Source organism: Amaranthus tricolor, chromosome 9, assembly GCF_026212465.1.
Source record: "Amaranthus tricolor cultivar Red isolate AtriRed21 chromosome 9, ASM2621246v1, whole genome shotgun sequence".
NCBI lineage: Eukaryota > Viridiplantae > Streptophyta > Magnoliopsida > Caryophyllales > Amaranthaceae > Amaranthus > Amaranthus tricolor.
This window is the reverse complement of record NC_080055.1, coordinates 16214409-16229347: the sequence shown is the minus strand read 5'-3', so window position 1 is coordinate 16229347 and position 14939 is coordinate 16214409. Positions and strand designations below refer to the sequence as shown.

The 14939-nt window shown below is 33.2% G+C and overlaps 1 protein-coding gene across 1 annotated transcript; it reads right to left on the bottom strand.

Annotated features, from left to right (window-relative positions):
- Nucleotides 1–10890: 10890 nt before the first annotated feature.
- On the bottom strand, nt 10891–11873 carry LOC130823299 (protein FAR1-RELATED SEQUENCE 9-like). Its single transcript, XM_057687919.1, has 2 exons — nt 11615–11873; nt 10891–11417 (listed from the first exon to the last, which is right to left on the bottom strand). Exons 1-2 carry the CDS (start codon nt 11871–11873, stop codon nt 10891–10893), a joined length of 786 nt encoding a protein of 261 aa, XP_057543902.1.
- Between the last annotated feature and the right edge of the window lie 3066 nt (nt 11874–14939).

The following is a 14939-nucleotide window of genomic DNA, read 5'->3' as shown; positions in this document are numbered from 1 at the left end:
CATGATCTGCATCACTAAAGCCTTTTAAATCATAAACATCACTTTTAGGATAAAATAGGGACAAGTCGTCTGTTCCCTTCAAATATCTTAAAATCCGTTTTACTGCTGTGAGATGTGATTCTTTGGGGTTGGACTGAAATCTAGCACATAGACCAACACTAAATGAAATATCGGGTCTACTTGCAGTTAGATATAATAGGGAACCTATCATGCCTCGATACATTGTTTGATCTACGTTAGTTCCTTTTAGGTCTTCATCTAATCTAACATTTGTAGCCATGGGTGTATGGTTGGTTTTAGCGTTGTTTAGCCCATACTTCTTAAGAAGTTCTTTTATGTATTTTTGTTGATGAATAAAAATACCATTTTCAGTTTGTTTAATTTGCAAACCAAGGAAGAAATTTAATTCTCCCATCATGCTCATTTCAAATTCTGTGCCCATAAGTTTGGCAAATTCTTTACATAACAAATCATTGGTCGCACCGAAAATAATATCATCAACATAAATTTGAACAACTAAAATATCATAACCTTTATTCTTAAAGAATAAGGTTTTGTCAATTTTTCCTCTTACAAAGTTATTTTGAATCAAAAACTTTGATAGTCTTTCATACCATTGCCTAGGAGCTTGCTTCAAGCCATATAAAGCTTTATCAAGCTTGTAGACATGATCAGGACAAGAGGTATTCTCAAAACCTGAGAATTGTTCAACAAAAATTTCTTCATCAAGAAAACCATTTAAGAAAGCACATTTCACATCCATTTGATATAACTTAAAGTTCATAAATGCAGCAAAAGAAATTAAAATTCTAATAGCCTCTAACCTTGCTACCGGAGCAAATGTCTCAGTGTAATCAATACCTTCTTGTTGATTGTACCCTTTGACCACGAGTCTTGCTTTTTTTCTTACAATTATTCCATGCTCATCTAGCTTATTCCGAAATACCCATTTTAAACCAATTAGCTTTTTGCCTTTTGGTTTGGGTTCTAAGTGCCATACTTTGTTTCTTTCAAATTCATTTAATTATCTTGCATGGCTACTATCCATTCGGAATCCTTTAGATGTTCTTCGTGATTTTTGGGTTCAAGTGATGATAGGAACGCAAAATGTGCACAAAAGTTTCACAGTTGGGATCTGGTTTGTGTTCCCTTATTCATATCACTTATGATCAGATCAAGAGAATGATAACTTTGATATTTCCAAGGTTTGGGCACAAATTCTCTTGAGGGAACAGTAGAATGTTCTGATTCGACATCTTGATTGGCATTTTGTTCAGCTATTGGATCATTTTGCTCATCTGCGGGAACAGCTGGATTGGGAACAGTTTGCTGGTCCAGTTATGCTGGCAGTTCCTGGACTTGGTCAGTTTCTTCTTCGTCTTCTTGTATTGGCTGTTCACCTGCTGTTCCTTGATCTTGCACCTTTATTTTTTCATCATCTTCTAGATTTGCAAGACCTATTATGACATTGTTTATTTCCTTTTCACTTGTTGAAAAGTTAGTTTCATCAAAGATTATGTGAACGGATTCCTCCACACACATTGTTCTCTTATTATAAACTCTGTAAGCTTTGCTATGTGATGAATAACCGAGAAATATTGCTTCATCACTTCTTTCATCAAATTTACCTATATTTCGTTTTCCATTTACATGAACAAAACATTTGCATCCAAACACACGAAAATAGAAAATATTTGGTTTAACACCTTTAAGCAATTCATAGGGTGTTTTAGAAGTGATTGGTCTTATTAATACACGATTCAATGTATAGCATGCAGTATTGATGGCCTCGGCCCAAAAATTTCTACGTAGACCACTAGCAATCAACATAGTCCTAGCCATTTCTTCTAGGGTTCTATTTTTCCTTTCTATCACTCCATTTTGTTGTGGTGTTCTATGAGCGGAAAAATTGTGATTTATACCATGTTCATTACAATAATTCATAAAGTTTGAATTTTCAAATTCTTTGCCATGATCTGATCTTATGTGAACAATTAGATTATTGGTAGATTTTTGTATTTTGTTAGCAAAAGAAACAAACTCATCAAAAGCTTCATCTTTGCTTACTAAAAATAGGGTCCAAGTAAATCTACTATAGTCATCAACTATGACAAACACATATCTTTTGCCACTACGGCTTTGTGTTCTCATAGGTCCACATAGATCCATATGAATTAATTCTAATGGTCTAGAGGTAGTCACCATATACTTTGATTTAAAGGATGACCGCACTTGTTTTCCTTTAGCACAAGGATCACAAATTTCATTTTTGAGGAATTTTATTGCTGGTAATCCTCTTACTAGGTCTTTTGATCTTAAAGTGTTAATTAAAAAATAGCTAGCATGACCTAGACGCTTGTGCCAAAGCAGTGGGTCTTCTTCTATAACGCTTAAACACGTTAGACTGGTTTTGGGAACAGTGTCCAGGTCCACAACATAAGTGTTCCCATTTCTGATTCCCTCAAGCACAAGGTCTCCTGTGTTGTTCCTAGAAATTATGCATCGTTCAGAAGTAAACTTAACAGAGTTACCTTTGTCACAAAATTGAGAAATACTTAAAAGATTGTGTTTTAAATTCTCGACTAAAAATACATTGTCAATGGCATGGGAACTTGACCTTCCAACCTTTCCTTTGGCGATTATCTCACCCTTCATATTATCACCGAAGGTTACAGTTCCCCAATCATATGCTTCAAGTGAGAGAAATTTAGATTTGTCACCCGTCATGTGCTTGGAACACCCACTGTCGAGATACCATGAGTTGTTCACCCTCACTTGAACCTGCACAGCAAATTAAGAGTTAGGTTTAGGAACCCAGTTATCCTTGGGTTCCTTGTCGATTATACATGAATCATATTTCTTGATCCATAACTGTTCGACATGAATTTTATTTGCTATGTGGTGCTGTTCCCTTTTTATACAATGATATTTTAGGTGTCCAATTTTACCACAAAAGGAACAGATTTTACTACTAGGGAGATCAACATAGACCTTTTTCTTTTTATCATTTTTAACATAACCTAGACCTTCTTTACTCTTTGGTTTAGCATTTAGAATCCATTTGGGAACTTCATTGATTTTCCCTTTTCCTTTTAAATTGAGTTGATCTTTTAGTTGCTTATTTTCTATTTTACATGATTCTAATTTTAATTTCATTTCTTGAAATTCCGTGCTAAACACATGAGTGGATATATCATTTTAATGCCATTTTAAGCCTAGCAATTTGTTTTGATTCTTTTCAATGTTAAGAATGATGAATTCCTGCTTTATTTTCTCCAATTGCTCTTTTAAAATGATGTTCTTATCTAACAAATCAAAAAATCTACTTTGCACATCGATCCTAAAAGTCTTTAAGTATGAGATGTGATCTTTACTTAACTTAAGGTCTTTCTCAATTTGGAGACACTTAGTTGTTTTTTCTTCCAACTTCTCTTGTGTTTCCAAAAATAACTTAATTAATTTATCCTTACTTAAACTGAATAGATGTTTAGGAGAAGAACTAGAAGACATTACCTCTCTTTCCTTAGTCTCTTCATGAGATGCCATGAGACACGGATTTGCAGTTTCTTCCTCTACTGGAACTTCAGTTTCAACTTCGCTTTCAATGTCACCCCAAGCTGCGATCATTGCTTTACGAAAATCTGTTCTGAAGTTTCCCTTCTTTGGCATTCTTCCAGCTTCCCTTGTCTTCCCTTTACCCTTCTCATTCTTCCATAGAGGGCAATCCTTGATGAAGTGATCAGTACTTCCACATTTGTGACATTCAAAATTTGTCTTCATGTTTGCAGTTCCTCTTTCCTTATTATTTCTTTGTTTTCTATATCTGCTGTTCCTGGAGAATTTTTTGAATTTACGTGCCAACATAGCAGCTTCCTCTTCACCAGCTTCTGATTCTTCACTATCATCAGCTGCTAGAGCCAGTCCTTTGTTTCGGGAGCTGTCCGCTGTTCCCAAATGCAGTTCGTGTGTCATGAGTGAACAAGCCAGCTCCTCCAAATTGAACTTGGTGAAATCTTTGGACTCTTGGATGGCTGTGACCTTAGCTCTCCAGTGCTCATCTTGTGGAAGACTTCTCAGTATTTTCCTGACTTGTTCATCAACGGGAATGATCTTACCAAGAGAGACTAATTCGTTCGTGATATTTGTGAACCTGGTGAACATCTCTTGAATGTTTCCCTAGGTTCCATGACGAACCTTTCATATCTGGACATCAGTAGATCAATCTTGGAGCGCTTCACTTCACTGGTGCCTTCATGGGTAACTTCCAGCAGGTCCCAAATTTGCCTTGCCGTTTTAGAACCCATGATACGATTATGTTCATTTGGCCCGAGACCACAGTGAAGTAGCTTGATCACAAGAGCATTCATCTCCATCTTTTGAAAGTCTTCCTTTTCATACACAGTGATTGGTTTTGGAATTGATTCATTATTGGAGTTGATGGTCGTCACTTCAAAGTCTACTATTTCAATTACTCTCCATACTTGGTAATTTTCGGCCTTTATGAAAATTTTCATCCTATTTTTCCAGTAGGTATAGAATTTCCCATCGAACATGGGTGGCCTTTGCGTAGAGTACCCTTCTTCCATGCGTTCGTTCATCTTCAACATCTTGCCAGGGAACAGGATACTGCTCTCAGAGTTTCTTGATTAAATGAGGAACAGGGCTCTGATACCAATTGTTGAAATACACAGAGATGGTTGAATGCAACAAGAGGGGGGGGGGGGAGGGGTGAATTGTTGTGTATCAAGCTTTACTACGTTTTTCTTCTAATTTGCGAAATTTTAACAAACAAAATAAAGCTTAAACTTAAAAAGCAAAAGATAAAAAGGAGACAAAGATTTTACGTGGAAACCTTCTTGGCCTAATAAGAAGGCCACGACCCCCCGGGATTTCAAAATTCTCACAATGTTTTAGGCAATCAATTACAATTACATAAAACAGTTTGCTTCACTTGAAGTTTCTCTACTCTAGGCCTAATTCTCTTTCTCTACTTTCTCCTTTTCTTTCTCTTCTTACGCTTTTCTTCTATATTCCCTTAGACTTCTCATAAGTCTAATTACAACAAAACACTCAATAACCCTTACAAGGCCAATTCTCAAGAGGATAAAAATTAAATAATTGCTTTAAGAAAAATATAATAAATTAATTGGCATTTAAAAACAGAAAATATTTTTCTTAAATGACCTCCCTTAATGGACACTCTTGGATTTTCTCGATTTGAGCAAAGTTCCTTCTATTTATAGTGGGAACAGCCAGCAGTTACCTTAGCCACACCTCCCACTATCCTCCACGTTCTCAAAAGAAAAAGATAGTGGAATTGCCAAGAAATAAATGTTCGGCTGTTATTTGCTCAAAGAGGAAAACGGTTTCCTCAAGCTAAAAATAGCATAGGAATTAAAAACACAAGATCCTAAATAATAGGAGATCTCATCTAAAGAAAGAATAAGTCTTTAGGCTATTTTTAGATAATCTAAAAATAGTTTAGCCAATTAACTTACTAATTAATTTAAGCAACTAATTTATGTTTTAACCGTTTACATCAACTAAAAACAGAATAATAAAATAACTGCAATTTTCCAGTCGATGTTTTTCTCCAGACCTGCTACGTAGGAACAGCGTACTGTCTCCAGCTTCAACTTCTGTTAGATTGTTCATTTTGGGAACAGTAGGCTGTATATCTACTTTCAACATTATAACACTTATCTAACTTCTTGGATCTTTTAAGACATGTACAACGTCCACGAATCAAGTCCTAGGCTTCATCAACGATTTCAAAAAAATCGGATATATACCTACAAAGAAATCTCTAAAATATGTTTGTTTACTTTAAAAGTGAAGTCATCATTAAAACCTTAAGAGCCAACACTAATTATTAATAATTTTGGGGTGTTTGTTAATATAGCTGATTGAGCAAAAAATAGTGTATTCGACCTATTACTTGTTATTTGGGTTAAACATTCATAAAAAGTATTTGGCAAAACAACTTGTTGATGTAGCTTATTCACTACAACCAACCAAATTATAACCTGCTGAACTTCCTAATGTGTTTGCATAGAGGGTTGGGCTATTGAATTTTTGGGTCTTAGACCTAAATATTATTTAGGCATCATAATACAGTCAAATTAAGTTAATAACTTTGTCAAGTGCAAGTTAAAGATAGTCTATCAAATAGTCAAGCCTTATTTCCGATAGGATGTCAGTTTGTTTCAGCGTATATCAGTTTGTTTCAGCGTATATCAGTTTGATAAAAAAATCTAATCAATTTTATTATCGATACAAAGTCATCTACTAAAAATACTCATATAGACCCTAATGAAATAAGTTTTCTCCAACTTCTCACTAACTAATTCTATTTTCATATTTATATTCCACCTCCATCTGACTTAACTATCATAGAGGCTTTTTCGGGTGCTAGTCTCGGGCTACTTTGAAGATCTTTAACCACCTTCAACCATATTCAACTATATTCAACCTCAAGAAACTGGGTGGACCCTTTACTTCGACATGTGGATAATTTTACTTGGATAAATAAGAAACCTTACTCTTCCCTTACTTAATTTAATACAAATTTTAACTAAGTTTCACCAGATACAGTTTAACGCTGTACGTGAAAAGAAGTAACACCTCACTATGAACTTAAACTCAAAGTCATGCTTTTAATAGAAACACTCAAAACTTGTACCCATCAGTTGAGACCTCACTCATCTAAAGCATACAAATATAGCCTTGCCCATTACCCCAAACCTCAAGTTTTTGATCCTAACCCCAAGCAAGTCAATGTTGTCACTATCAAGTACAACCACCATCATATAATCCTATCCCTAATAAAGAAAGGGAGAGACATGAACCTAACTCTAACTAGGGAAGAGAAGAATGTCTTCAAGGCTTTAACCGGACAAAGGCATACTCTTTTGTGTATGATAGAGAAATAATTACTATCAAAAAGCTTCATGCTAGAGATATAGACGAATGTACCCTCATTAACTATTAGAGGAAAGAGAATTAATATACCTACCGAAAACCTCCACCCTGACAAGAAGAGTTATCCCACCAAAGCCCACTAAAGCCTGATCAAGACAAGTTTGAAGAAGGTGGGCCAACACACATTTCATTTGTCTTCAAAACCCCCATATTGTTCAGATCTTGGCTACTCCAAATCAAAGTAACTCAAGAGTCAAGAGTATGGTGGACCATTGTAAATAAGGCCACCAAGATCAGGACCACCTAGGACTAAATACAACCACTACATAAAATGGCCAAAAGAATTAAAAGATAGGGGCTACGATTAAAGGTTTTAAAAAATCAAAATTACTTTTTCTATGATTTTTGATTTGGAATACCTAACCTACCTTAGTTGAAAACTTTAATAAGTAGAAGAAACAAAGACTTGTGTTGTGAATATCAAAAGGAGCATGGGCATTCCCTTGCTTAATGTTGTTAACTTAAAAAGTTCCTTGACCGTTCTACTAAGGAAGAAAATTTAGGATATTTGCTGAACCAAAACTAACAATACCAAGTTTTCCCGCCAAGGCAAGGTCTATACTATAATCAAAGGTGATATAATAATTACAACCAAAAGAAAGAAAAACAGTCTAATGCCACTAAATGTTTCATCAATATCATATCCGATGGATAAATATGTCGACAACAAATCCATCAAGAATAATGTTCATACTTGTTGGCTCTCTTAGGTTTTGATGATGACTACACATTATATAAACAAATTTTTTTTAGAGATTGTATGCAAGTCGATATCCGGTCTTGAAAAGGATCGTTGATAGTACCTATGACTCAGTCTGTGAACGTTGTACATGTCAAAAGAATCCAAGGAAGTTAGATAAGGTATATCGCTTAGGATGTCAAATGTAGACAGGAGGTCTACTGTTCCCAAGTTTGATGATCTAACGTTACTGGAAAATGGAGACAGTGTATTGATCCCAGACTGGAGTCTGAAGAAGTTTCTTCTGCTAGAAAATTTCGATTAATATATTTTTTGAATTTTTAGTTGATGTATTGATTAAAATTAATTTGTTGCACTACTTTTTTTAATAAATTAATTGGAAAAATATTTTATAACCACCTTATAATAACCAACTTTTTTTTAGGAGTGGAAATAATCTGTCCTTATTTTCTCCTTGAAAATAGGCTTATATTTTAGATCTAATTAAGATAATAACAACCTTGGCTATTTTTAGAGGAAAAGGAGCCATGGCTTTTTTGCTTGTGCATTAAGCTTCCTCTTATCAAAAAAATAAGAAAATAATCGTGAGATTAATTGTTTAGATCTAAGATCCATCTAATTCTCCTTAATCTTAGGAATAAGGGAGTAATGGGTGGTTGTTCCCGTTTTTATAGTTGCTTGGGCGCCTATATATACAGTTTTCCTATTTAACCGAAAAGGGGAGAGTTGGGAATCTATACGAGAGATCAAATTAAACAAGAAATATTTTGTTCAATTGTCAATTAATTTATAATATTTTCTTGTGCAACTCTTTAATTTTTATCTTTAGGAATTTATCCTTTGTTTGGGTTTTTGAGAGAATCATTGTAACTAAACTTGGGTAAGTCTAGGGGGGATTAGAAAGCTTCGAGTGAAGCTAGAGAATTGGAGAAGCTTCGAGTGAAGCAAGAGAAAGAGAACGAGAAAGAGAAGTTGGCCTAGTTAGAGAAGCTTCGAGTGAAGCAAGTAGAGTTTGTTTTATGTAATCGTAACGAATTGCCTAAAACATATTGGAGAGTTTTGAAATCCCGAGGGGTCGTGGTTTTTCCTTCTATTTAGGCCTAGAAGGTTTCCGCGTAAAATTGTGTTGTCTCTTTTACTTTTTCACATTTAGTTTAAGTTTTAATTTTTCAATCTAATTCCGCAAAAACAGGGCTAAAATAATTAAACTTATTAAAACAACAATTCACCCCCCTCTTGTTGTCGTTCTCATCTCTAACACTTTCTATAATACTCTAATGAGAACCAACATCACCACAACAAAAACTTTCATTCCTCTATAGATGATCTTAAATAAGAAGATGGAAAGTCTCATCTATTATTCTCATGCTGAATCAATTGTCTTAAATCTAAAAGTAGGGCAAATGAATGTAAAAAGAGTACATGTTGACACTAGTAGTAATACATTCCTATCACCATAAACAGTATGAGAACTGAAATATGACACTCATCACTTAGAACCTTTGGAAATACCCTTAATGAGATTTAGAGGAAGTCAAGTTACCTCATGGGAACCATTGTCTTATCTATTTGATTAGGAGAGAAAGGACAAGGAAGATCCGTTTTGCTGAGATTCACTTTTGTTAACATTTAGTTCCCATAAAACTTTGTTATGGACATTCCTTTGATCAATAAATTTAAAGCTTTTATTTTCACTCATCTACTCCTCTTTCTATATAAGAGGGATAATGATACTATTGGGATCCTTTGAGGAGATCAAAAGTTTTCACAAGGATGTCAAGTTAACAATTTGAAGTTGGGAATAATTAAGTTTGAGACTATTGAAGTTAACACTTTAAAGTGGTAGTAAGTACTTTTTAATGTTTACAGATGATTATAGTTGCATGAGTTGGATGTATTTCTTGAAATCTATGTTTGAGACTTTTGACTATTTTAAGAAATTTAAGGTATAAATATAGAAGGAAAGTGGGTTTTTACATCAATGTGCTTAGTTCTGATGGTATCCAAGGGGAGTTAACAATACCTTATACGCCACAACAAAATGGAGTAGCAAAGCGGAAAAATTGCACGATGGTGGAAATGGCTAGGAGTATGATGGCTAGAAAAGGTCTTGAGAAACGATTTTGGGCAGTAGCCGTGGCTACTGCAGTGTATCTTCCAATATTTCCCCTACAAGAGCTGTTATGTACATGACTCCATATGAAGCATGGAAAGGGAGAAAACCTCAAGTAAGTCATTTACGCATTTTTGGTTGTATAACTTGTGCTTTGATCCCTAGTTATCATAAAAAAAACTAGATATAAATCTAAAAAGTACATTTTTACGGCATATAACTCCAAGTTCAAAGCATATAGGTTATATAATCCAATAAGTGGTAAAGTAATCACTAGTAGAGGTGTTAAATTTAATGAGACAGAGTCTTGGAATTGAACTAACAATTGTGTTGATAAAGTCTGTGTACAGCACCTTCCTTGTGAGGAAAATTTTGTTATTTCTCCATAAGAAACACCAAGACTTTCCATCACCTCTAAATACAACTCCAAATTCTAATTCCACTCCAAGTAGTCCTTCCCCACCAAATCTTCATTCTTCCCCATCAAATTCACTCTCTATGTACCAAGGAAGAAGACAAAGTAGTTTTTTGTGAAACATTACCATTTCATCAATATTGGAGTTAGAACAGTTTTATTTTGGTGTATGCTTCAAACATTATCAACATTAGTGTGTGGGTATTTTTTGGGCATTTTTGGAACGTTTTGAATCTGACTTTTTATCGCAGACGGTCAGATTTGGTGTTATATCAATATTTGATTGTTATTATGATACTCTGAAGTTAATATTATATATTAGTTTAGTTAACGTCATCTTTGTTCTTAAAATGAACAATTATATGTATTTATATCACGAATTGGAATTATAATAATATTTTTTTGGATATTTAAAGGATATAATAATTGGATATATAATGGTAGTAGTTTGTAGTATTCTAAATGAATTACGTCATATCTATTCAAGTTGTTTTATCATAGTATATTTGCCTGTATAATATATTAAATTTGGGATCATAATATCATGTAATCGGAATTATACTGACTAATGTTCACAATTATAATACAACTGCAACATTTACAACCATCAAATTTACTCTATATAATGTGTTTCTTTGGTGTTGCAGAACTAAACTCCCTATTTGTTGTGTTTTTTTTTTCTCAGTGACCCTTGATCCTCTTTTTACGTCCGTTAGTTACTGATTTATTCGGGTCTAGTACCATGATTTCTGTACCCGACACAATGGGTTGTGACGGTTGTTCTTGCATTGAATCTTCTAACAACTTTTGAACTTCTTCATATGCTTTGTTACATAAATACTCAACCACCCTCCGAGCGTCGTTGTTGTATTGTGCTTTCAAAACAAAATTGTACATTTTACGCCCCATGTTGTGCCTCCACTGTAACGCTAATAATCTTTGGTGTTTGTCGTTGTCTTTACCATAAGGGTCTTGGTTGTTGAACATCTTCTCCCACACATCTTTCTTAGCACTTTTTGTCCATCGGGGTAAGATGTATTTTTCAGGGATTGTTTCTATCGAGTGATTATGAAGTATGCGCATACAGTGACAACACAACCAACCACATTCCTCAAAGTTTTTGCATGTGCATTTAACATTAACGTTTCCTTGATAATTCATATAAACAACAGTTTGTGGACATTCTTTCGCTATCTTCCATCCACACCCTACATGATATAGAAATTTTAATACCAATTAGTATATATTATAATACCAGTTACGAGATATTATAATACTAATTATAATATCAATTATAAAATATTATAATATATCATAATATTATACTACCAATTATAACATATTATAATCCCAAATAGTATTATTATAACACCAATTATAAAAAAAAATAACAGTTTGCACTTACTTATATACATTCTACCCATTGTCTTGCATGATTTCAGCCACAAACACGATATAGCCATTTTGAACTCCTCTTCAAAATCTCTAAATAAAGTTGCAATGTATACCTCAGCTGCATGTTTGAACAAACCGACAATACGTAGACTAGATGCTGGTGTTGTTCTTGAACAGTAAAATTCTTTATCAATCTCTCTTTTCCTCCACCGTTCTACCTTTTCAATTGCTTTTGACATCGCAAAGTCTTGATCAGTGAAGATTGACATTGAGGATTTATTGTTCATAACCTTCTTAAATTGACCAAGAACCTATTCAAATGATTCCACTTTTTCGTCAGTGATAAATGCACACCCAAACATAATAGTTTTTCAATAATTATTAATCACCACTATTGGACCACATATGAGATTATAGCGATTGGTGCGGTAAGTTGTGTCAAATATGACCATATCTCCGTAAATTTTGTAGTCTGCCCTCATCATACTATCGCTCCAGAATAGAGCTATAAGTTTTCCTTATTCATTCAATTTTACACAATAGTAAAAATTGGGATCCTTTTTCGATTCTTCTATCAGCTTATCAATTTCCGTCTAAGCATCACCCCCTTCTATTGCTTTCATCCTCAACCTGAAAATATAATACCATATATGGTATATTATAAGGTCAAATACTATCATATATAATCTCATAAATATACTATTGTAACACTAGCTATGCAGTGGTATATAACCAAATATCGTATTTATAAGATTAAATGTTTATAATTACAATTCCAAATATACTATGATATGACTCCAAACATGTGTCATAAAATGGTATTTAATGGTATTACCTATTTACATAATTTATATGATCAGATAGTGTATGCCCAACATACTCATCGCCTCCTTCATCTTAAGACAAATATCTATAAGCAGTGGTTGGTCTGATGCTTGCCTCTTCAAATGATTTAATGGTATCAATTTTCTCTGCAATTGATACATGCCTTTCAAAACGAAGAAGGTGCAGCCATTGAGCCCTTGTAAGCTCATGTGTGTGCAAGATGATGTGATTCTTAATATAATATAGTCCACTTTCATTATCCATTTTTATTTGTATCCTTGCTTTATAGTCGTATATTGTTATTGGGATGAGTTTCATCTTTTTGGGCTTACTTGGATGTTCTAGTGCTTGACTTGAAAGATCTACATGGTGTGTTTTCCCTTTTCATGAACACACATAGTAACTCTCTACGACAATATATTTTCTTGTTCTTTTGGTGTATTTTTTAATGCTAAAACCCGTTACTCGTGCATGTGATATGTATAGCTGCTCAAGCTCTTCTATTGTTTGGACTGAAATGCTTCAAGTGAACCAAATAAGACTACTTTTTATAAGTCAATAGCACATTTCATTGCACTTGAGACATTTTCAATTGCACACGAAACCTTAGTATTTTCGTTTTGTTCAACTACATAACACCAAATATATCTTATTATAACACCCATATATTTCAATATAACACCAAATATATCTTATTATAACCCAAAATATATTATACTATAATCATAAACATGTTATATTATAGCTCCAGAATTGCAATGTTATATTTTAAAATATATTATACTAACTGTAATCCCATATATACTATATTGTGATATAAAATACATTTAATTATAATAGCAGACACATAATATTATAAAGTCAAATCTATTATTTAATAATACTAAAGACATGTTATTACAACTACAAAAATAATAATATATAACAACAAACACCAACGATATTAAATTTATTACCTATGTACATGAAAATGGCGTTGCTATGTCCTTCATATGCTTCCTTATCTTTCCTAACTGAAAACATCAACACATGGGCAAATGTTCATAGATGTAAATCCAAAATATCATGTTTATAAAAGCAATGTAAATCTCAGATGTGAACGGTTTTTCATTCCGTATTTTTTTTAAAATGCTCATGATATTGATAGCAATAGCACCTTGTTATATCCCCAATCTCAGATATCAATAACCATAAATATTTTAACCTGCCTATTCGATCATCAGCACTATTTCCTTTAGGAGGAATGTCATCTTCATTATTATATTCCACTATATCCGCCATTGATGAAGCTTAAATAAAGAAAAAAAAATTTGGATATGTACATAACTTTTATAGCATTAAAAAAATGTTTTTCTAAATTATATACCTTGAATAGTATTAATGTCGTCTTATATACTTTCGAATTCCATCATTAATTCGTCCATTTTTACAAGATTTTCGGTTTTAAGGAGAAGAATGTAGATCAATTTTGAAGATGGAAGTTGAAAATCTGATTCTTCATGTTTAAGAATCTATTTCTGATTTTGCATGGGGAATAGGCAGTTAATGATGGAACTTTTCATATATCAAGAAACCTCATACACGCGTGTTTAGAGACTGACAGTAATTATAGGCAGTTTTTTTTATAAAAAAAATAAAATTTGTGTTTCTAAATATAGTAAGTTGAGAATGTAGGTTAGGCTCTTTTGAGGGGCGTCTATACCAAGGTTGTTAAAATCGGGATTTTACTTTGAATCGAAAGCAGCTCTCAAAATTGAATCGTAAAGTCGAAATCGTAAATCCGACCGATTCTACAAATTTTGCAGGTTTAAGACGTAATAGTTGTTTGTATTTGTTGTTGTGATATTTTCAACGTAAAATACACTTAGATTTATTTTTATCAATTATTTTTGCATGATTCATAAAATATCTAATTCTTACTTGTAATTTTATATCATTTAACAAAAAAGAGTCTGATTAACTTAGGGTCTACGCAAACCTAGACAAATATAGTGCTTAGATTAATTTTCATCACTAAGAAATTCTTTTTCCACTACTTTAGATTTTAAATGCATTACAAAAATCACTTACAACTTACAAGTAGCATTGGGGATGAATGATTCAAAAGCTTGAGTAAATATGAAGAAGTAAAAAAATGATAAGAATCATTGTAGAAAATGACAAATAAATGTGAAAAGAAGATGTACAAAGATGTTTCTTCTAATTTAAATATATCAAATTGGTCAAGAATTGTCGCATGGGCTATAATATTTAAGAATTGTCGCATAAATGCTCATTTTGGTAAAATCGTTACGATTTTACGATTCTACGATTTTATCTATTTAAACCGATTTAACGATTTTACTAGCGATTTTACCCACAAATGATTTTAACCCCGATTCAACTCGATAGGTGCAATTGAAATCGTAAAATCATACGAATTTACGATCTGGATCGCGATTTTAACAAGCTTGCTCTATACTATAAACGGTCTCTCAAGAGAGGGCTTGAATTAGAATACATTTCAATTA

Excerpts from the sequence above, each read along its gene's own strand:
- LOC130823299 (XM_057687919.1), bottom strand. The coding sequence starts at position 11,873 with ATGTCAATCTTCACTGATCAAGACTTTGCGATGTCAAAAGCAATTGAA. Across the intron at positions 11,418-11,614 it reads AATGGGTAGAATGTATATAA|GGTGTGGATGGAAGATAGCG; the intron begins GTAAGTGCAAAC and ends TATATCATGTAG.